At 44.6% G+C, this 24,604-nt stretch overlaps 1 protein-coding gene across 2 annotated transcripts in view; it reads left to right on the top strand.

Annotated features, from left to right (window-relative positions):
• Positions 1–24,604, top strand: part of dnajc17 (DnaJ (Hsp40) homolog, subfamily C, member 17) — a 53,225-nt gene that overhangs the window by 576 nt on the left and 28,045 nt on the right. The window contains exons 2-10 of one of the 2 annotated variants that reach the window (XM_083792200.1): positions 7,324–7,393; positions 10,670–10,728; positions 10,912–10,999; positions 11,347–11,423; positions 13,900–14,020; positions 17,065–17,102; positions 19,415–19,492; positions 21,207–21,287; positions 21,969–22,088. In XM_083792200.1, the coding sequence (XP_083648326.1) occupies positions 7,324–7,393; positions 10,670–10,728; positions 10,912–10,999; positions 11,347–11,423; positions 13,900–14,020; positions 17,065–17,102; positions 19,415–19,492; positions 21,207–21,287; positions 21,969–22,088 (732 nt within the window). Of the gene's footprint in view, positions 1–7,323; positions 7,394–8,044; positions 8,174–10,669; positions 10,729–10,911; positions 11,000–11,346; positions 11,424–13,899; positions 14,021–17,064; positions 17,103–19,414; positions 19,493–21,206; positions 21,288–21,968; positions 22,089–24,604 lie in introns of those variants that run through there. The other variant, XM_083792201.1, reaches the window with a different exon arrangement.

Raw genomic sequence — 24,604 nt, 5'->3', positions numbered from 1 at the left:
TTGCACAGTACACCTACAGATTTTGTCCAAACATCACGCAAATTAGTACACAGTCTCTCTAGAGCCATTCAACGAAACGGGTCTTTCAGATTTATCAGACTCCATCCTGATTGGTTAAGATTGGCTTCCAAAGTTCACAGGAGTGCTCAGTTTCAAACAAAATGCTGCAAATCATGAACACATCGCGTGATTTCCGTGAAATTGTGCACCCACATTCCCACTAGGCCGAGGACGAAATGCCACATGAACAATTTCAACTCAGCCTCAAGGTGGCGCTATAACTGGCCGAAAAGTGTTTTTACCTCTAACTGCACGGATCTGTGGATAACCTGGTGGAGACCTGTGCCCGGAAGGGCACTTTTTCTAGTTAGGCTATAGTATGCTTGAGTAAGTATAACGTAGTCATAACGTGTGTGTGTGTGTGTGTGTGTGTGTGTGTGTGTGTGTGTGTGTGTGTGTGTGTGTGTGTGTGTGTGTGTGTGTGTGTGTGTGTGTGTGTGTGTGTGTGTGTGTGTGTGTGTGTGTGAGAGAGAGAGAGTGAGAGTGAGTGTCGAGAAGCTGCTGTTATGGGGGTTTGCAGTGGGTCACGGACTCACGGTGCATGTTGTTTAAGAAGATTCATTTTTTTAAATATATTTTTGTATCATTTGACGCATTTGTACGTATTAAGATAGCGCGAGGAGTCTGGAATAAACGAACTCTGAAATGAAATGTCAGTGAATATTGTCAATGAACATTAGTGACTAACTACAGAGGCTATCGTAAGGTTGGAATGGATTGTGATGTCCACAAATGTCCACAAGGTCGCGCCATTGTACCACCATTGACTTGGATGTTCAATCTCAAAGTGGGGAACCAGTTTTACAACATCCATTAATTTCTGAATGCATGTGTGATTTAGATTTTAGATGACGTATATTCAATATAAAGCTGTGAATTTGATTCTTGGTATATTATTGGTATAAAAGAGTGGGTGAAATTCTTTAGTGCAACACACGTTATAGTGTGTAATCAAACCAGAGTTTCTCAGTTCCTTACAAATAAAATATATCAAATAACAGTGCTTATCTGAAAGATACTAACTCAGTTGTTAATGCTTGTCTTGTTAAACATGAAAATTAATTTACAAAATTATAGGATGAAAGATCTGCATAGTCAAGTATTGCATGTATTTATATGCCTTTGCCTAATTGAAACAGAATGCGCCCTGGATAACATGGATTCTGAATTTACTCTGGGAAGATCTAACCCTCTCTATCTAATTTTCCCACCCCAGAGCCATTCACCAAAGCCCAATCCAGACATTTCCCAAAGACCACCGCTTCCACCTCACGATTTCCAGTTTCTTGAATCTGCAGGCCAGAAGGGAAATTAAAATCACTGCCAAAATGAGGGAAAAAGTTAATTTCTTAATTGGATTTCAAAGTCCCATCCGCCTCAGAGGAGCATGCTTGAGGAAGTTAGTGGTTGTGGCTTTGGCAGAAACAAAGTCTCCAAAATGTGGAAGGACTAGCTCTGTGAGGTCTGTTGATGGTCGAGAGAGATAGTAAAGCTTTCCTGTGTACAGTGCACCAGGCTTTGGGAGGACCCAAACGAATTAACTCATTCAAACCGGGAAAGCATCTCTGTGTCATCTTAGATTTTAGCTAGGCTATATATATATATAGCACATTGGTTGGTATATAGCAGATCTACAAGCTCATAGCCTCTGAGCTTGTATATTTTTGAGGGTCCTACGTACAGTATATACAGCTTTTGTCCCCACACGTCTCAATATTTGCCATTGACAATGAAAGGAGAAATTAGGTCAAATGTCCGCTAAATCTTGTCCCCACACGTCTCATATTTGCCATTGACAATGAAAAGAGAAATTAGGTAAAATGTCCGCCAAATATGACGTATATTTAACCAACCAATCACATAAATTCCGTCACTTCACACGGGTGTGTTTTTTATTATTATAATATTCTTTACAATTCTTGAAATGTTTTGCAAATCTTTGATTATATATATTTTTAAAGCAAACTTTTTTAACTCAAATCTTTCCTTCTGGGTGTCCCTGGAACAAACTGTTTTGAGAGGGGGCTCCATGGCCAAATACATATAATCTTGGGGCACAACTGATATAGCAACAAAGGTTTTTCAGAAAACTGTTTGAATTTAGAATACATTTTTAGACTCTGCATCACTCAAGTCTTAATGGGTTAACTCTAGGAAGACACATGTCATCGCATCGGCTACTTAGTCCCAGTTGTTGGGCCCGATGCTCCACCACCAATGTTGTTTATCACTGAAAGAGGAAGGGGCTCTTCCCAAAGTATGTTTATGTGGGCTTAGCCGCAGCTTGTAAAGCATTACCCTGACGTAGGAAGTTTGTCTCCCGCTACTCGTCCTGGTTCCAGTTAGCATCTCTCACTGAGTGTTATCGCTGCTATTGACATTCCTCTTAAGCCCGGCTGGCTGAGAAATAGCCAGGGAAGCCGGCAGACCAGAAGAACCCAATCCTTAGTGTAAATGAACATGGACAGCTGGGGTTTGCTCTGTCCTTGTTTTGACTGACGTAGCTGATTTAAAGGCCAGGAAGTCGTTTGCAGAGCCACGCTCATGTATGTCAGCAGGTAATAATAATATTAGCCCAAAGTAGGTGTTTTACCTACCACAGATTGCACGCTGAACACATAATGTCAACAAACAAGACCACACAACATTTCTTGTGGTTTGTTCAACTTCTTTAAATGGAAACGAGGCACAGAGCAGCCATACCTGCTGTGACATTGTAATGCTTTATGTGAATTGTGGATGATGTGGTAACTGTCTGCATGCAGCTAATGGGCTACGTGCAGACAGAACCGTTATCATGGCTCAAAGCGGGTGGGTGTGAATTTGTTAGCAGACATTCTTGCTGCTCTTCTGGCAATAGCAAATACCTTGAAGTTTCATGTCCGGAGAGTGCGCAAGCCGCAGACGTAACGATGGATAAGATCTCCATTTCTCTGGCAACGCAAGACTAGCTTATGGGTTACACAAAGACAGAACTGTTAACATGACTTATTCAGAACCCCTTCCTTCTTTCTGTGAGTTTGTTCTTCATGTCTAGCCAACTGACTGCTTATAGGCGAGTATATGCCATGCCATGCCATGCCATGCCATGCCATGCCATGCCATGCTGGCTGACTTTGTTTTGTCTGAATGCCAGCCATCCTGGAAGGATGGCTCCATGACAGAGCACGCAGCTAATCACCTACAGTGGCCAGGGGCCCCTGACTGGTCTGGCTGCTGTACAGGGCCCATGCCAGGTCTTCACTGTGGCTGCTGTACAAGGCCCCTGCCGGTGCTGCACCATCGCTGCTGTACAGGGCCCATGTCAGGGCTGCACCATGGCTGCACAGGGCCCCTGCCAGATAAGGGCATAGAGTTGATACTGGGGGAGATTTGTGTGGTGGCACAGAGCCTGTTCTCCACCAGACACCAATCATTAGGCTACTGTTTGCATGCTGGTAGAAGGTTGGAACTTCCTTCAGCACTTGTTTCTTCAATTCCTCTTCCCTCAAACCGAGTTAGGGAAAGAGGTTTAACAGACACAGAAAGCCGGGGACACATGGCCAGAGTTAAGCAGCATATATGCCATTGGAATGAGAAGAAATGGAACGGGAGCAATGGAACAATTAGAAGTAAACAGGCTTCATAGATTCTTGCTGTGTAGGCCTGCAGATTGTAGCCAAGCACTATCTTAACGCTGCAGCATATTCCTACTGTAGATCATTAAGATTTCTTTTACAATTCACTAGTAAGAACTTCGGCAGAGAAGAAAAAATATATATTAAGAACTTCGGCAGTGACTTTCAGAACTTTCATGACTTACAGCTCTGCCCTCAGTGCCCGTTTATTTAACTGATTACCTCACAAAGGTGAGCAACTCCCACAGCCACAACACTAGAGGGAGCATAAATAATGATCTGGTGCCAATGCCACACACATTTAGAACTAATATGGGTCAATCCACTTTCCACAGCACTGCCACTCAGGTGTGGAATGCCCTGCCCCCTTTCCTCAAAACAAGCAAATCACTGGCTTCCTTTAAAACCGGTCTGAAAATTCACCTGTCATTGTCAGTGGGTCAAAAGGAGAGAAGGTGTTGGCCCAACCTCCTTATACCCCCCTCCGATTGATATAGTGTAATTCGATTTATTTGTATTTCATAGTTATCATGTCTTTGAGATATCTCGATTATTGTCGTTGTTGTGTTTATGAATGAATGCATGGGACGCGAATGGAAACAAGACCGCAAGGTCTTTTTTCGGTGCTATCCTTTTAGACCAATGTGCTTTGACTGCACCATGTACTGTTTGCATTTTCTATTGTCCAATAAAATAATCAATCAATCAATCTTCAAGATTTTCCAACTTGCCAAGCAAAGTTCTGACCAAACATTGTGTGTGATTGGTCAGATAATTGATTTGATTTATTTTTGTCCACAATCTGTCAGCAACGTATCGTGTACTGTTTTGATGAGCGACTATATCATTCATTGTTGCTTTGTTTTTGGCATCGTTTGGAGTATGTTGCAGCTGAGTCTACTCTCTTCCTCCGGTCTCTCCCTCTCGTCTCTCCTAACCGATTCAGGACCAACTTTAAAACCTCATGCAGCGCTGCTCATAGATAATCGCTTACAGTTAGTGATTCGTACTTGTTTGGCGATCATGCTACTTGACCTGAGACCCCCACCTCCCTTAATTATATACTAAGCTCTTCCAAAGTTGAACCGCTTTGCCTTCCAGTTTGAAGAGGTCACCGGCCTGCTCCTCAGCATTTGGGTTTGCGTGTGTTGCGTGGGAGCAATCATCCATTATTGAAATAATCAGGGGAGTGCTTGCCATTTAGATGTGAGACTTGAGGAGGCTAGATCAGGCGTTTTTTAGGGGCGCGTGGGGTTGTGGTGGTGATGAGGAGAAGGGGGGTCGAATGGCAGGAAAGGGCGAGGTACACATTAGAAAGTAGTACGGTATACAGCAGAGCTGTAGTAACAAACCTGAAAGATGTGCACCTTATGTCTGGATGTTAACTTTTATCTTCTCTGACTATGAATCCAGCACGTAGGAGATGTCACAGAGAGAGTCTAGTTGAGTGACACCACCACGGTCCACCAGAACACAGTCGGTGACAGCTCAGTCGGCCGTAAATTCCCTCCCAACATCTGCTGTATTTATGACTGACGTGGACTGGAGACATGTTTATCATGTCAGCGGTGCTTTCTGGCTGAAGGAGACCAGGGGATGAGGACAACGTGTGTGAATTAAGGGTACTGTTTTAGTTTTTCTTGCGCCTTTGTTTTTCTCGTCTCGGCGGATTGGCTGTATAGAAAAGGGAGCTAGCTCTCCACACCTTGTCACCAACTGTTCACTTGTTATAACCAAGCTTAGCTTGGCCTGACACCCCGCGTAAGAGGGTGCGTACGTCTACAGGACATTCACATGAACACGCAACAGGTCAAATATCTGTTGCATGACATTGTACTGTACCTTTTTTGCTTCCTTTGTCCCATTTCCTAGTCAAAACCCACAGGGGAGCATTGGAGAAAGTCCTGGCAAGGAAGAGAGGAGTAAATAACGAAAGACAGCACAGAGTTCATGTACAGTATAGTGAATAGTGGGGGAGGTGGCGGCAGGCCCGGTCCAGTACAGTACCAGCAAGTATTTGTGCTTGGCGTAAGGTTGACAGCCCTGCGTGTCGGTACGGAGTTGTAGGAAGACCCTGTGTGCCAAGCAGAAAGCATACTGATTGATTGAAGCGCCTAATGTGTGTTTAGCTTCCCCCAGCAAAGTACTGCATTAAGATTCACATTCTGGAACTATACAGAGAGACGCACGTGAGAGGACAACGCTTCCACCGAGTTGAAGGAAGGAGTTGTGACGTTAAGGGAGTGACGTTTGAGGCCTCCTTCCTCCCCAGAGCGCTTTCTTGCTCTCTCAGATAATCACGGTGCAGAGGCCTCACTCTACCACTTCAGGCATCAGGCGTAGCGTGCCTGAACTTTACTATCATGGAGACTCACTGGGGTCGCTGTTAAAAAGCCTCAGACACTGATGGATTACCCTGTTCTCCACAGTTCACTTACTGCCATGTTTTTTCCCCCCAGTCAGTCTGCTCTGTTTGCTTTGGCCGGCATTCCACAGATACAATAGTGCAAAACAACACACAGGGAAACGTTGCATATATGCCAGAGGACACGGCGTCCAATGCAAACGTTTCCCAGACATGAGGAAAAGGAGCTCCCGGTTTCTACCCTCTCTCTCTCCCTCTCTCTCTCTCTGGGTCTCAGCAAGACGGACAGGAGATTGATTTGCGCTGTGGGTGAAGAGGTGAAACCATGCATGTGGCTGATTAAGACTGTTGTGTGTGTGTGCGCGTCTGTGTCGGGCAAAACCTATGCAAGAAATGCATGCATGCGTGTGAGCACACATTTGTGTGTGTGTGTGTGTGTCATACGTGGCCCCAGCAGTAGTGTGAAGAGCCGCTGCACAGTGACCCCCCCCCCCCCGGTCTTGGACCTTGGACACCCCCCCCCCCCCCCCCCCCCCCTTGTCTCTTTCATTCGTGGGGAGTAAAGATGTAATGAAAACCACCTTGTCATTAACTGGTCCCAAGAAAGACTGAAGAATGGTTAACATTCCACGCAATGACCCAGAGTTAAAAAAAAATCTTTAAAACATTTTCTTTTCTCCTGACAGAAACCTCACATGACATTACAATGCTCAAAAGTATTGTTTCTTTTCTTTAGTTTGGCTCCAAGCCTAAGATATTAATCGCTGCCTTCCCAATTTTGTGATGGACAATGGTGTACTGTTTATGTTATTAATATTTTTTCCCTTTTTATAAAACCCTCCTATAATACCCTCCTGGAATTCTTGTGAGGGTAATTCATAGTGCCTTATGCGCAATGGTGGTTAGGTGCCATTTACATTCTGACAGGAAGACACAAAGCAGAAGATGTGCTAAGGTGTTGATTTGGTCCAAGTGATACAGTCACTGGTTCTCTGTTCAAGGCAGACCGCATTTCTAGCCGTAGCGTGATCATATCAAAACTTTACCATTTTGTTTTTACCATCGTTTCTATGGGACCATCAATTTTACGCACGCTTCATACTTCTGCGCCAAGGATTGCATGATAAAGAGTAATTGGTACTGAAAGTAAGAATTTATTCTTTTGCGTCGCCAAGAATCGTGCCTCAGCAGCCAAAGGCGTCTTTTTTTGTTTTTGCATGTGAGGGCAGCGATTTCCATCGTTTAAGCTTAAATCTATGTAACCCTCTTTTTGTCTCGCAGATCAAGAAAGCATATCGAAAGAAAGCCTTGACATGCCATCCAGACAAGAACCCAGACAACCCCAAAGCAGGTGAGTCAGCAAATAAATGTATTTCAATAGAAAACGATATCTTCTGTTCTCACTGTCGTGTTATACCTCACGAAAATGTGCTACATCTCCATGACCGCATGGCCATTTTGCTTACATCATACTTGGGGTGGTCGCGACCGAGTTTCCGACCTCGCAAGTATGGTGCAAGATTATGACCACCCTGTGGATATATGGTAAATAACTAAAGCCTATGTCCCTGCCTATAACCTTTAGAAAAGACAGCCTTATCAGACAACAGGCAGCCACATTTTATCCAAACAAGTGGCTGTTTTCGGCTACCAGTCCTGCTGTGACTAAGAGGCCCAACCAGACCGAGCACCACCATCGCTGTCAGCGGCTCCTCTCTTTAAAACCTCCTTGGCTTCCCGTCTGAATGCATCTGAGGGCCTGTCGCCAACCAACATGTCCGCAATTAGACCAGGAAATTTCAATATAGTTTTTTTTTTGTCATGGGAGGGGGGACGCACCTTGGACATAAAGACTGGTCGTGTTTTCAAGTGAGGTTTGTGCGGTTGCTGGACGGTTCAGACAATTCCTGATTATTTCAGGGAAAAAAATGCTGGTGGAATGAGTGGGTAATGGTTGGGGTTGGGGGGGTGGGGGGGATAATAGAAAAGCAGGGGGTCGGTTTCCCAGAAATGGAAAAGTCGTGGTTTGGAGGGCCTCGCTCTAACTTGCACATGGACGGATTTAGACCCTCTTGCACGAGAGCGAGGCGAGCATTGGGATCCGTGCCCCCCCCATGCAAGCACATAAGAGGTAAGGTGGGGGTCATGACTCTCCACACACACACACACACACACACACACACACACACCCCCCTCTCCACATCACCCCCTCCTCCCCCCATGTTGTGACACTTTGAGCTGCCTAGTGGCCACGGCATGTCTGCCCAGTTGGATTTCATTCCAGTCCATTATGTGCGTGTGGGTAACCTGACCCCCTCTACTGGTGGTTGGCTCTCCAGAGTGTCCCGTTTGTGTGCCCCGGCACTCCCCGCGGGGGGTAACAGTATCGCCTCGTTAGGCCCACCATAAGTGAGTGATTAAGCCACACGCCAGTATAGTGCAGCGATGTGGTGGTTATATTACAGGGGACAGGGGAGTGTGTGTGTATGTGCGCGCGTGCGTGTGTATATGTGCGCACGTGCGTGTGTGCGTGCAGTGTGCACATTAGACTGGACAACCAGTGAGAGGGGCGTTTTGCATGGTAGGGGTGATTGCAGCAGGAGCCCCCTTGAGGCACTCTAATGGGGGTTAGAGGGAGACCGCGGGGCTCTCGTGTGGGGCGGAAAGCGGAGCGGGGCCACATCATTAGAGGAAGCAGGTTTCGTGAGACTCCAGGCACCTTTTTTAATGCAGGAAATGTCTCCGTTTATGTTGGCTCTGGGTTCCAGCGTTGGCACGGAGACGTCACGCCAAGTGCATACTTCTTCCTCGCAGTTCCCCCAGCCACTTCTCGTGCACTGCCCCCTAGTCAGCTTTTTTGTACAGTGTGTGTGTTGTACTGTTGTATAGCCATTTACTATTGTTTTCATCTTCATATGTTAGCCTTAATAAAAAGGGACAAATATATGCAGTACATTCATCTTTCAACTGAATTCTATTTTACTTTTATGTCCCTGAATGACATTCAGCATTTCCTACTATTGAGGAATATGCACTTATCTAGCTTGAGTTTAGACAAGCACTTGGTGGGAGCTACTTTATATAGATTCATTAGCCTTCCATTCAACTATTTTAATTGAATGGTGAAAAAGTAAATTAAATAAATTACATAATTCCTACCACCCTTGTAGCTACATTGTTAAACAGACCTCCAGACATATCGGATCAACTTGCTTCCTAAAGAAGGACAATCAAAGACGGGTTTAATGTTGTTGTTTGAATATAGCAATGCAGTCTGCATAACTTATGTACACTATATTCAAATATATTGTAATTATTCCAGTATTTCTGAGCCGTAATACCACTTATCGCTATCACAAGGTATTTACAGTATAGCTGTCACTTTCCTCAGTAAAGTGATAGAAGGGCTATCTTCTCCGCCATGACTTGCCTTGATTTCTGCCTTTGGTTGCCTTGTAGGCAACTGCGGTATTTTTTACTAGCCGCGTTAAATGAGCTTGTAGATCTGCTATTTTTCAATAGCTAAAGTATAACATAATGCTTAAAACATCAAAAGGGGTTCCCGTCCAGAGCATGTGAGCGGCACGGAGCGCGAGCAGCGCGATGAGTGGAGCGGGAATTTGAATTGAGCGCTGAGTGGGTTTTAAAATGGGTCAGAACCTGCTTCCGGAGCTCAGTGCGCACGGCACAGCACATGTTTAAAATGTGTTACAAATAAGTGTTTGGAACCTAAATGCTGCAGAGCCCATTTACTTAAAGTATGAAAGTGTGCTGAAAAATTGGAACATTCATCAATGCGTGATTCGTGTGGTGACCGACAGTGCAAGCAACATGATCAAGGCATTTAACATCCTCCCTGACGTTGAAGGAGAAGTGTAGAAAGATGATGATGAAGTGGTGGTGGAGGAAGGAGGAAATTGCGGAGGAGGAGGAACCTGCGCTCTCGCAAAACCAAGTGGACGTGGTTACTAATAATGCAGAGGCTATTGGTAAACCAGTACTTAACCGTGTCAAGTTTACACCTGCGATGCACAATTCATCTGCTTCAGTTAGCTATCCACCGTGTCATTTTTTGCTGCTAAGCAGGCAGTAATGAGTGGATTGTGGAGCGCCCGATGCGCAATGGAGGTGAGCGCTGAGCCAGCGGAGAGCGGCTCAGCGCTGAAATTAAAATGTACAATACCATCAACAAATATAAAACACTATACTGTATGTACAGTGGGGAAAAGGAAAACAAAACTGTAGGCACTGAATGCCAACACCTTTTCTATGGGGGAAGTGAGTTTACCTCCTCCTTTGATCTGCTGAGAGATGGATTTCCAGGCCTGATTTAAAGGAAGATCCACATCTTTATAAGGGAAGATGTCGGGGCATTCCACACTTTGGCGGCAGTGCAGTAGTAGGAAGACAATTTACCCACGTTTGTTCTATAGGAGGGTGGTACCAGATCGGTGCTGTCGCTCCCTCTAGTATTGTGGATGTGGGTGTCACTCACTTTAGTGAGGTAGACGGGTATATGAGGGTATTGAGGGTGCTGCCATGATATGTATAGAAATCCACACTTATTGATCATCATTCTTTTCTCTCTCTCTCTTTGTCTCCGTCTCTTTTTCGTCTCTGTATCTAGCGGACCTCTTCCACCAGTTATCCGAGGCTTTAGAGATTCTGACTGATGCTGCAGCCAGGGTAAGGTCACAGACATCATTCACTACCCGGTCATAATGCTACAAGCATTATGACTGAATAAAAAAAAAAATCTGTGTTGATATATAAGTGTGACTACCAGTATGTTAAAGTGGATTTACCTGGGTCCATGTTTACACTCGCATGGTACAGTATGTATGTAATGACCCCACTGTGTGTTTTCAGGCTGCCTACGACAAGATCTGCACTGCCAAGAAACAAGCCGAGGAGAGGACCAGGAAATTAGATGACAAGAGAAAGAAGATTAAACTCGGTACGCGCCTTTGTCAAAACAACAGATTAAACTATCAATTATTGTTTTCGATTATATGTGAGTAGACCATAAAAGGATGGTAATATTGTACAAAATGATGGTGAAAGGTTATCTGAACCCAAACAGACACCTTATTAATGCTTAATATATTTGTACTGTCACTCCATAAAATACATATATGGAGAAAGACGAGAATTCACATTTTGTAAATTGCACATGTTAACATGATACTTCATTTGTTTTATAATGCACAACATTTGTGCCACAAAAGTACATTAGTCACTTACACGTTTTTTTGTGTGTGCCCACGTGTGTGCGACTGCGTGTGTGTGCGTGTGCTATAACAGACCTTGAGGCCAGAGAGCGACAGGCTGAAACCCATGGCCAGGATGAGGTGAAAATCACCCGGACTCTTGAGGAGGAGGTAAAAATACTCTTAATGCCTGTGATTTATACTTGCATTGTCATGCATAATAGCACATCCATAAGCTCACGTACGATTATGTATGAGAGGTTATATACAACGAGCTGCAGTGCAGAACAAATGCAATGAGGAGGAGAGGGAATCTCAATCCACAGGCCTCTCTGTCTTAGCCATAATTATGCCCAGCGGTGGAAAAAGTACATGGAAGTAAAAGCCATAATACCATCATGTAGAAGTACTCTGTTACTATAAGTATTAAAAATGTACTTGAGTAAAAGTACAACAGAATTGGAAAAGAAAATCTAGTTCAAATCCCACCTCAAAACTCACCTATTCAGACAAGCCTACTCCCACCTTGAGTAAAAGTCTGCTGCAGGCCTTTGTGTGTATTTTAAACTTGTTTTATTGTATTGTATTTCTTTTCTCTTTTGTTAGGCGACCTTGAGTGACCTGAAAGGCGCCATATAAATAAAATGTATTATTATTATTATTAGTTACCGTAATGTACCAAAAGTACTCATTGTGCAGAATGTCCTATTCTAGTTCATTTTTTTAATGTCCTTGGAAAATAGCAGATTTACAAGCTCACAACGTGTTATGAGCTTGTAGAACGGCTATTTTCAAATAGCCAAAGTATACTAGTTTGCAAACTAAAGTTTGCAAATAATTGTAGTGGAGTCAGTATTTGCCTCTGAGATTTAGTGGAGTAGAAGTATAACATTTTGAAAATTGGAAATACCGTACTCCAGTAAAGTAAAAAAAACCCATCAAAATGGTACTTAAGTACAGTACTTAAGTAAATGTACTTGGTCACTTTCCACCACTGCATGATGCTGGGAAAGAGGTATTCCACTGCATTCCAGGAAATAATAAAGCACAACCAGGTGCATTTATTGTGTTATTTGCTCTCTTCTGATTGACTTGAAATCCTCCAAGGTCTTGGTCCAGGAACAAAGGCCCCGTCGGTCTGAATCCAATCGGTTTTCATCAATGCCATATCATAATTATCAGTAAACCCTATTAGGTGATATTGCATGACTTGATGCACTTCAAAAAAGTTTTTTTTAGCGTGCTCGGGAGGTGAGTCATAACCGTGCGCTCCACATGCCTAATGCACGCAATTATGGGGCCATGTGGACCTGGAGGGGGTGGGTGGAGATTACCAGTAGGTGGCAATGTTCCAATTTTGGGAAGTGGGTGGCAGTGTTGCCATGTGTGCTTATTATAAGCGACTTTGGGCTTCTTCTTTCTGTAAAGTTGCTTGTAAATATTGGCACTTCGCGTGTTGCATTTTATTTGGGTATTTATTTACTTGTTTCTAAAGTGTAGTTGCTTATTTGAGGCTGGCTTCCACATTTTTTTAAATTATAATTTAAACCAGTGTTTCTCAAATATTTTCATGTCCAGGCCTGAAAATGAAGGCCCGGCCCTACCTGGCACTCATCAAACCCTGTACACTCATGACTCTTCCCCCGCTGCCACCCTTAGATCTCCATATATGGAGCTGACCTGTTCTGACATTCCATCTGACCCCTCATGCTAAAGCGCCAGCGCTCGCCCAGCAGTCTGCCGTCACCCAGGCAGATGCGTGCACGCGACCTATTATATCTATATAGGTTTAAAGTGCTCATACAAGTCTAATCTTAGCTTATTTGGGGCTTGTTTCCTTAGACCTGGTTGCTTATTTCTCTCTTAGCTCTCAAACACTGGTTGTTGTGTTCGTGGTGGTGTCAGAGATGATAAGAACAAGTGATCTGGGCTCGTTCCCCGAGGCACAGCATGTGTTTTCTTGTTGTGATTTAGCATGGAGTGTGACGCGGGTACGAATCCTATTCATAGATCATTTGTACTTGGTATCAAGTTATATGCTGTTCACCTTGCCAGTGTTCAAAGCCAGCATATTTGTATTGTTGTATTGAACCACTTAGTTTAACCATTATTTTATACTTTGGCTATTCAAAAATAGCAGATGTACAAGCTCATAGTGTGTCACTTTGTGCCACGCTATGAGCTTTGTGATCTGCTATTTCTTTTTTAATCATGTAAATTTGTAAAATCGGCCTCAGGTCTTCTCTTTCAGCGCCATTGCCGTAGATGTAGTTCAATTGAAGCCTATTTTTTGATACTACGCTTAACGCCATTGCCGTTGATTAATGGCAAATGCGCTTTTATAGTGCATTCGATCGATCGAGCCATAATGCTACTTTTTTTTTTGTCAAAACAGCGTTTCTTTGATGGCACAGAGCCGGCGATGTGGAGCTCTCCAGTGCACCGGCATAGACCCATATTGTAAACAACAGTTGTTCAACTTCCTAGGATAATACTCCTTCCGGTAGTCTAGAAATGTGGCTTTTCAAAATAAGAGCTCGACTGGGAAAAATGCTGACGTGAATTAGATCCTAATTTTTCAATAAATGCTAGCGGGCTAAGTGCTTCTATAGGTTCTATAAAGGCTACGTTTTGCACCCACCACCAGATTGCCCGTTTGAGAGAGGAGGGTTCCAGGCAGCTGGAGGAGGAGCAGCTGCGGGTCAAAGAACACATCCGCAGGGAGAGGGAGGAGCAGCAGCAGCACCCAGCGGACAGGACACACACAGGTAGTACAAGGACTAGTTCACCCAGCGGACAGGACACACACAGGTAGTACAAGGACTAGTTCACCCAGCGGACAGGACACACACAGGTAGTACAAGGACTAGTTCACCCAGCGGACAGGACACACACAGGTAGTACAAGGACTAGTTCACCCAGGGGACAGGACACACACAGGTAGTACAAGGACTAGTTCACCCAGCGGACAGGACACACACAGGTAGTACAAGGACTAGTTCACCCAGCGGACAGGACACACACAGGTAGTACAAGGACTAGTTCACCCAGGGGACAGGACACACACAGGTAGTACAAGGACTAGTTCACCCAGCGGACAGGACACACACAGGTAGTACAAGGACTAGTTCACCCAGCGGACAGGACACACACAGGTAGTACAAGGACTAGTTCACCCAGCGGACAGGACACACACAGGTAGTACAAGGACTAGTTCACCCAGCGGACAGGACACACACAGGTAGTACAAGGACTAGTTCACCCAGGGGACAGGACACACACAGGTAGTACAAGGACTAGTTCACCCAGCGGACAGGACACACACAGGTAGTACAAGGACTAGTTCACCCAGGGGACAGGACACACACAGGTAGTACAAGGACTAGTTCACCCAGCGGACAGGACACACACAGGTAGTACAAGGACTAGTTCACCCAGCGGACAGGACACACACAGGTAGTACAAGGACTAGTTCACCCAGGGGACAGGACACACACAGGTAGTACAAGGACTAGTTCACCCAGCGGACAGGACACACACAGGTAGTACAAGGACTAGTTCACCCAGGGGACAGGACACACACAGGTAGTACAAGGACTAGTTCACCCAGCGGACAGGACACACACAGGTAGTACAAGGACTAGTTCACCCAGCGGACAGGACACACACAGGTAGTACAAGGACTAGTTCACCCAGCGGACAGGACACACACAGGTAGTACAAGGACTAGTTCACCCAGCGGACAGGACACACACAGGTAGTACAAGGACTAGTTCACCCAGCGGACAGGACACACACAGGTAGTACAAGGACTAGTTCACCCAGCGGACAGGACACACACAGGTAGTACAAGGACTAGTTCACCCAGCGGACAGGACACACAGGTAGTACAAGGACTAGTTCACCCAGCGGACAGGACACACAGGTAGTACAAGGACTAGTTCACCCAAAAAATACTTTAGTTTTTCTCCCATTCCTGAGCCAATAATTTGATGAGGATCATCGGTTAATAGGAGATGCCGTTGGAGACTAGGGGCTGTATTTTGCGTGTCTTAAGTACCAGGTCTTATTACCTAACTTGAGTAAACTAAAGACCTGGAGGCGTGATCAATGCTCTTTGGACACTCAGAATAGCCAAATGGCATTGATCACGCCTCCAGGTCTTTAGTTTACTCAAGTTAGGTAATAAGACCTGGTACTTAAGACAAGCAAAATACAGCCCTAGGCATGTAATGATTCACTCAACTCACGATACAATTCGAATTACGATATTAGGGTCTCACGTATTATTAGGTTTTCACGATTTTTTTAAATTTCTTTAAATTTCTTTTTTTCTCTTACACAAATCCAGTATTTTATTATTTTTATTTTACAATGCCGTTTGTTTTTGATACTGTAGCAAATGACAGGAAACATTGTTTTTAATCATTTAAACGTGTGATGAAGGCCGCTGAACAAGAATAGGAGTTTAACGCGATTGCACCCTCTGCTGTTTGGATCGTGATACATGTTTTTATTCATTTTGATTTAAATTGTCACCAGTTTATATTGATATATATATTGATTATATGATATATCGTTACATGCCGGTCATCAAAGTATTGGCTTAGGAATGTGACAAAAACAAAAGAATATCCAGCGGATGTGGAGGAGGCCAGACATGTCATCTGCTTTATTTTCTGCACATTTTCAGAGATTCTGCTGCACAGGCTGTTAGGCTGGAGCAATTGAAAATGATGTGAGCCTCCCGACATTATTATCTCGAATTGTGTCCTCCGACACCACAGTGAAGCGTCCTTGAGCAAGACGCTGAACCCAAACCTGGGCACTCACTGTTGAATAGCTGTGCATAAGAATAAAAAAGAAACTCCCTCCCTCCATCGCTATAATTTCAACCCCCCTCCCACCCCTCAACCCTGTCCATCAACACTGTCTGTCGGTCCAAATCCCTCCAGTAAATCATAACAGTCAACAGCTACTCTGAGGCTTGCCAGATATTATTCATATAATGACAATAACAGCAACTGCATTTGCTTTTGAATTTATGGTTCAGCACAGTAAACAGGGAACTCTAAAAACACTGACTCCAAAGGTTTATTTTAGTTTACTGGCAATGTCAAGGCCTCGCTAGAGAGCTCAGACACGCCAGATGTCTCTCGCGCTCTCTTCACACACACACACGCACGCACGCACAGTCGCTCGCACAGACAAAAGCCCATCAAAAGCCCCCATCAAACAATCACTTACACGATATAGCATAGCTATGGATGCGCTTTGGATGCCGCACTCCTGTGGCTGGAAGTGTCTAGGAAAGTATGACAATGGAACTTTGGGTATTCTTAAGGCAGTGCTGGGTTGTGGCCCCCTAAACTAAAGCCCTTGTCTTGTGGCCACACCATAGCTCATGCATGCTCGGCGTGTCTCCGCCGAGTCCCTCTTTATTCGCACGCGATCAGGCCCTCCCGGGCCCTCTTGGGGATCGGCGCTCTGTTCCACATCAGGGAGGAAACCCGATGGGTCATCCGCCTGGAGCGAGTGCTGGTCTGGCGAAGGAGTGGATTGGATGGTCCGACGTTAACCATAGATAGTCAATTTGAAATGACTCTCCGTCCCCCTGAGGATGAAACACAACTGTCTGAGCACACATCATTGACCACTTTAACAAAAAGAAGAACAAAAAGGAAACGTTTTCCAACTGCTCATCTTCACAGGCCATATTTCTCACTCGGAACAATTGTGTCTTTGTTTTTTTCCTCCCTGCTGTCGTCTTGTCTCTCACCCCCTTTCCGCTCTCTCTCTCTCTCTTTCTCAGACTCCAGAGCGGGGAGAGGGGTGACCCCCAAATTAAAAGTAAGCATTTCTTCTATGTAGTGTTGATTTTGTCGACTAAACCTAATGACGAAAAATGTTAGTCGACTACCTTTTTTCACTAAATAAAAAGATTAATGAAAACTAACCTTTGATGACTAAAACTAAATAGTCGACTAAAACTAATTTGCTGTCAAAATCAACAAATGTTTTCATTGTAGTTGGGAGATGGGGCTGGGAGGAGAGGTTCACAGTGAGAGGGTTGAGATTCTTGGAGACGAAGAGGAGGTGTACTGTAGGTGGTGGAGGAGGGGTTGGATCAGGACGAACTATCTCCACCTGGGTGAAAAGTAAACACAGGCTGAACCTCCAAGGAGTTTCTATACGAGTACAAAATAAAAGAAAGGGGAAAAAAGCCATTTGATGAGGTGTTTTGACAGCACTTCTACGCACGTACTGTATAGGCTGCCCTCTGACGCCCATTCCTCCGGTGTAGGCCCGCCGTCGTCAGGGGGCCCGTAACAACGTAAGGAGAGGCCTTATTATATTTCCTCTTGGAAAGCGCCCAGCCTGAGCGCCTATTAACGGACACACTGGGGAAGGTTAGCTAATGTGTTTAGATATTTAATCTGGTTTTTAAAGATTGATAGTCATCTTCGTGCGCCCGGTGTGCTCCAGTAAGTTAAAACAAACGGCAGCGCTGAGTCTTACGGTGTTACATGTCATGTTACATACACAGGAACATTATTGTGGAGATTGATCTCGGGTGGTTGAGGCTATGACGATCATGAAATGGTAGTCGATGATTAACATGCAAATAATTGCAATGAATGATTTAATTGTGTTTTTGGCGTTGAACATCGGACATAATTTGTTTTCTGTTGGCTTTTCAGTCTGCCTTGTAAACAAACTTTGCACAGATATGATGAATAACTTATACAAAGCCTTAACTGAAATATACAAAGAAATGAATGTCAATGAATGACTGATACCGATGATCAAAATAAACAATAATTATACTACGGCCAAACCTTCATTCATTTTACTGGACATATACTGTATGAAATTTCAGAATCAGCAATACAATTTGCACGCACACGCGCGCACACACACATACACACACACACACACACATTAAATGTTTCTTGTGAAAATTTCTTTCTACTCTTGCAGTAGTAGAAATTATTGTATCTTTTTACAGTGGCACCCACTTTGTATCACTTTAAACAAAACCAGTTGGGGCATCGCAAACGGCCTCAATCTCTGCAACGTTGTTTCAACTGGTACCAGTAATGTATGGGCTTAAATTGTGGACGAAATGCTTCTACGCCTCATTAGGAGATGAATGGGTGTGAAGGTTATCATTGGGTAGCGGTGTGTGTGTGCTCTTTGAAGGACAGCGTGCATTTTCAGCATAACTCTTGGTAAAAAGAGCAAATGAGTCTCAGGCGGTTCCCAGAAATTCAATTTGTCTGACAGTGAACAGAATGATTGGCGCTTAATCATGCCTGCCTCTCTGCCTGCCATGTATAATACCTTATACCTCTATCTCTAACAGAGATGGAGATACAAAATCTGTCTAAGCAAGCCTGTCTAAGTGTTTTTCATGCTTTTTGTGCCCAAAGCACACCAAATGGCAAGTCAGAATCTAGGCTCACCTGTATTCATAATGCAAAATATACCCTGTAACATTTGCCATCACACTCATCACGTATCATGTTTTTATTTGCTAATAATAAATACAAAGAAAACATTTTAATATGTATGTTATGTAAAATGTAACCTTTTGCGTATCCATTTGTTATGGTATAGAATTTGCCTCTGTGTTTGGAAATTAGTGCACACTAGTACAGCAAATGTAAACCTATTTTGTGAGTTTAGTACAGTATAGTCAGGGCTGCACACAACCTTTTTGGTCTAGTACTCAGAGGAGCACCTGGAGGAGTTTCTTGGTGCTCCTAAAATGCGCCGACCCGTCTCGCCGGATGGATAAAAGAGGGATGAATAACTTATAGCAAAACAATATTTATTGGATGAGTGGGGAGTCAATGGAGGTTATTGGAGAATGGCTCTTGTTGTAGATTCATCCCATTATTAAAAAAATCTAAATTTGCTAAAATCTAGGTCCATGTGTGGTCCAGCCCTATGGAATGCATATTATAATAAAAACAACTTAATACTTCCTATGGATAATATGAGCATTTCATTAACTTAATGGCAAGCCATGTGAATATGGTCTATGCCAGTGGGTCCCACTCTGATGTGTGTCCCACACTGCACGTGTCCAAATGACAATTATCTTTGTAAAACAATTGACGTTTCTTTCTCTTCTCCTTTTATTTCTTCCTTTCTAGTTGAAGTGGAAGTGTAAAAAAGAGGACGAGTCTAACGGGGGATACTCTCAAGACATTCTCCACAGACTTCTTCAAAAGGTGCATGCTCTAAAACATAATGTACTCACGGCCGCAAGTAGATGGTGCAAAAACACACTCGATACAGGTGATGTGTGAAGTCCCTTCCATCCCCCCCACACACACACACACACACACACTCAGACCTGCAAGCGCCTGTACACAACAAAACCCGCCCATGTCCGGCTATATCCGAGGTCTGCATGACATCAGCCCTGTGCGTGTGTTTATTTTTCTCCTTAAACGGGGCCCATTAAGTTTTGTTGCAGTGAAAGTGCTGAGGGCAACGTTGTGGTGCCCTTTTAAAGCCACGCACAGCATTGTTAGTGCCCCCTGTTACCAGGCAAGTTTAGCGGTGCCAAGGGAGTCACTGGGAAATGTGCTCTTCTCATGCAACCCGCTACCACCTTGTGCTGTGTGAACCGACTCAGGGGCTCCGCGATGAGGGCGTCGGTTCGGCCCGGAAAAGTGTCCCTAACGTCAATCTTTCTTCCGCACACATTGAAATCAATATGGCCTCAGTCATGGGGGGGGGGGGGGAGATATACGTACACATAAATAATGTTTTATAAATATATAAATTCTTAACTACGGAGAGTTAAGAAGGGCACTTTACTGTTTGACGTGGAAAGCTTCGATGAGTGGCAGGTAGCCACCCCTGTGTGGGAACGCACGTTGCTCTGTATGTTTGCGTTTGTACGCACAAGTGTGTACTTTGGCCGCACAAAACTATTACATCTTCTCTGTGGGGAAAAAAGAGACATATTAAGATATTTAGATTTGATGAAATAGGGGCCTTCAGAGACTCTCGTTTGTCGCTTTTGGCCTGCGCTGGAGTGTCCTCGACCTCCATTAACATTCCTGACGTGTCCCCGTTCCCAGAGAGCCTGACTTCCCAGGAATGATTGGGTTCTCAGCTGTCTCCTCCTTGCTCTTCTGTGCTCCTAAGAGCTCTTCTCTTAGCTCTGTGTGTGCGTGTGTGTGGTGGGGGGACATCTTAATGACGGATGGCCTCTGTTTCAGGTGACACATGTAGTTACGGGAACAAACCCAGAGGAACGCAACGATGGGCCAAAAATCCTTTTCGCTTTTCATTTTCGCGTGAGAGGGTTATTCGCCTTCCCCAGTCTCAGCCTCCTCGTTCTCCTCCTCCACTGTCCATCTTCTTGGACCCTGTCAGTTAACAGCCCTGGCATGGACCCTGTCCAGTGTCCACGTCCCCACGCCTCCATTCCTGAGTTCTTGCGTCCACGCCTTCATCCCTGGGCTCAGTCTAAGTGGCAGTGAACTGAACGAGGGCCATGGTTCATTTCAGCTTCCATCCAAGAACATGGTTCATTGCAGGGTCTCGCACTGCAAGGGACAGCTAAAATGATGACCTCTCCAGCACACTTGACATGTCCCAGGGTCCTCTGTTTTGAAATATCACAAAGTCACTTCAGTAGTATTAGTCTCATTGTGACTGCATGGATTGTTCTCTTACGTGAGAGTGAATTAAAATTGTACCATTTGAGATAGCTTTACAGAGACAAAGAAGACCCATATTGTATGCCCAGGTTTTATTCCAGACGGCTGTTGTATTCACCATTGTTTTGAGTTTTCAAGTCTGTGTTTGCTTCCATTTCCATGGTCATGGTTTGCGCTGTTACAGGAAATACTAATTTGAATGTTTTGCATCTCTCTCTCCCATCTCCCTTTTCCTTTCTTTCTGTCTTTCTCCTGGTTTCACCTCCAGTACGGGGATGTTTTGAATGTGCTTGTGTCGAGTAAGAAGAAAGGAAGTGCTGTGGTCGAATTTGCAACCGTCAGAGCAGCTGTAAGTACCTAACTCTTTGACCAGACATTGTCCTCGAGCCTGTTTTGCTCCCCCGACGAAGCATGCCTCTCGGGGGCGTGCGTGTGCATGGTGGATCTGTTTACCTAGTCGCTAACGCTGCCATCCAGTGTGACCTCGGCTTGATTATTACCAAGTATGACAAGTGTCATTGATTGCCCGTCCCCGAGCCCGACTGTGAGCCCCAAAAAGTCACGGTATGTATTCGTCCCGTAGCGATGTCTGGGCACTGATGGGAACCAGCAGACGGAAGGACTTGAGCCCCCTCATTGTTCCCCAGCGTCTGGGTCCTCGGGGCTCTTGTTATAATGGTGTGCCATTTTTTGTTGTGGCGCTCCACGTCGCGTGGTTCCGTTCCGGAGGACATATCTGCCGTCCCGCTGGGGAACGGACTCATGGTCTGTGGTCTCCCTGGCACATCTCAGGGTCTGAGCAGCGCTTCAAGTTGGGCGAGTGTAGTTCACCCTCCTATGTTTGCATTTGCATTTTTTTCACCAGTGCTATAATATTCGCATCGCACAAAAGGGTCGGAGGGAAAGACACAACAACACTTTAACACCGCCGGGAGAAAGAGTTGGGTTTCTAAAGTTACCCCAAAAACAGAAAGGAAAACACCCTCTCTTTGGCAGACATACTCAGTCACACATTGTTTTTTGTCCTCAGGAATTGGCATTTAAGAATGAAAGCGGATTCAACGAAAACCCTTTGAAGATTTCGTGGCTCGAAGGACAGCCAGAGGTCGTTGCCTCAGCGACGCAGCCGGGCCAGTTTGGGCCCCCACAGGTATGATAAATCAAACAACAAAATGCTGCCTAGCTTTCTTCTCTCTGTACCCAGACTCTACTACCCAGTCCTGACACCCACCCTTCTTCTCCGATGTAACATAATGTTAGAAAATCTTCCCATGTACGCCTGCTTCCAACCCAAATACCATTTCCTAAACACTGTCCCACAAAGAGAGGTATGTAAACCTTCTGTGGTTTTATTTTGGTATCAGCGGCACAAATATTGCCCCAGCTATAGCACTCCCCTCGTCTGGCCCAGAACAATGTGTTTGGTTAAACGGGCCTCGGTTTGTTTGCCTTGGAGCGTCTAGGAGTTGGCCCAGTGCGGGCCCCTTGTCCGCCACTCATTAACGGGCCTGACCCAGGAGACCCCAAGAATGCTGGGCTCCATCGGAACCGCACAGCAGCCTAAGAGGAGCACTGTGATATAATGGTTCGCCTGACGTGAGGTTGTCAAATATGCCTACAGTCAGTGGTTCCCAGTGAATCTACCCCCCTAAGAGCTTCACAATGCTGACATTCAGTGAATATTACATTGCAATATTGACTGGAAAAAGGAGGCACTCAGCAGAATGCATATCTCCACCAGGCCGGGTGGCCTACACCCAGGGCTGTGTTGCAGCCGTCAGAATTTGAAGAAGCTTTGGGGGGGGTTCAACTTTTCACATTTGTGGTGCAACTATGGTCATACAGTGTTTTTGGAAGCGCACTCTATATAGGCAATTACAGGCAAACGTTATACAAAAGTCATGGGATCATGTGTACCTAAGTCGGTGGGAAAAAAAGAAATTCTGCAACAATCAGTAACTTTTAACATTTCCCCTTTCGTTCTAAGTGAAATAATAATTTTTGGTTTTGTTAAATAGGCACTTTCCACAAACCTTAGAAGCCAAATATAGCCAATCTTTATGGAAAATAAAAACTCTGTACATTACTTGTTATCACACGACGCCAGAGATAATGTGTTGAGATTTATGTGAGTTTTAAACCAATTATGTCGGGGGACTGGCAAAAAGTGGCCCTATATGGAGAGTTGCCTCTTCCACTTTTTGTTCTGCAAAATGCCTACCCATCGCTTGGGGACAAACCGCTCTGCAGAAGACACATGATATTACACAAGAGGGTATGATTTACCGTCATTAATGCACGCCTGCGTTGCTGCAGTAAGCAGCGTGGAAGTGCATTAAAGACGGTAAAGCACGACCCTCAATTGTAATATTGCAATTATATAACGGTCATCCTTTAAAAAAATATCACGTCAACTCAATTTCATTATAACTAAGATATTCGCTAAAAAAATCATACAGATGTAGCGTAGCCACTAGACCAAAAGTGTTCCAAGAAAATCGCTAGCATAGCAACCCAGTCGGCTCCGCTCTGGGAGGTCAGCACAGCTGGTTTTTATGTTTTGATTAGGTGTTCCATCATGCTCGTTTAAGCACGGCTAGATGGCTACTAACTTCAACCAATCAGATTGCTTCCTCAAAACGACCTGTGTATTACCAGGCTATACTGTAGGTGTCCTACTCATAGACTGTAAAAAATATGGACAAAGTGTTCCCCGGGTCTAACATGAACGTAAAATGAAGCCTGTCAGTCCTTGTATTGTAAATCGCCATCTTTCTAGATCCGTTTGGGCCCAGCTGGCCCATTGGCTGGCCCAGACAACGAGGCGGGACTTCCCCCCTTCTTCTTAGTTGGTTTTTATTTTGACTCGAGTGGGTGGGGAATCCCGATCATAGACTGTAACGGTAGCCACGCCCCTCAGAACATACGCAACTTTATGGTCATTCTTTTAATAAATGGGACCATCATTTTCCAAAAAGAATATTATGACATTAGAAATGAGACTTTAAACTAGTGACTGGAAGCAGAAAGTATTCATGACCATGTTTATTAAGGTAATACAGTCTAGGTGAAGTTGGGCCCAAATACATGGACTTCTATGGGGCTATGGGTTTTTTTGGGCCCAATGACAGCGCCACAACAGGCCATTGTGCTAGATTATATATATTGCATTAACATAAATATTGGTAAAAATAATCCATTGACATTATTCATTCAAATAACCTTAAGTTCAGTATAGCGGGTATGCACGTGACATCTTCATCATACCCGGACGTTATGCGGGAACGCCTACTGAACAGAACAGTCCTACCTGATTGCATTAAACGACATTAAACTCACTTTGCCACACAATTTGCCACTCACTTTATGCATGCGCATACCCTCTATTGTAGCCGTAATGCTTTGATAATTGGTTTAGGAGAGAGACTATGCACGGCACAAGAATGTCTCATCGTGTCTGAAACGGCACTCTTGCCAACGGAAATTATACTGCCTCTTGTGATTTGAAAATTGCAGTAGTCAGTATTGCAATCTTGGCTTCGATTATTTTTTCTTTTCTATTAATGGTGCACACTTAATTTTCATCCATCTGCTTGGCTACTGACACAGACACACAGACACACACACACACACACACACACACACACACACACACACACACACACA

Source organism: Protomyctophum parallelum, assembly GCF_964188405.1.
Source record: "Protomyctophum parallelum genome assembly, chromosome: 20".
In the NCBI taxonomy this organism is placed as follows: domain Eukaryota; kingdom Metazoa; phylum Chordata; class Actinopteri; order Myctophiformes; family Myctophidae; genus Protomyctophum; species Protomyctophum parallelum.
Note: the sequence above shows the minus strand (reverse complement) of the source record. Positions and strands in the feature narration are given on the sequence as shown.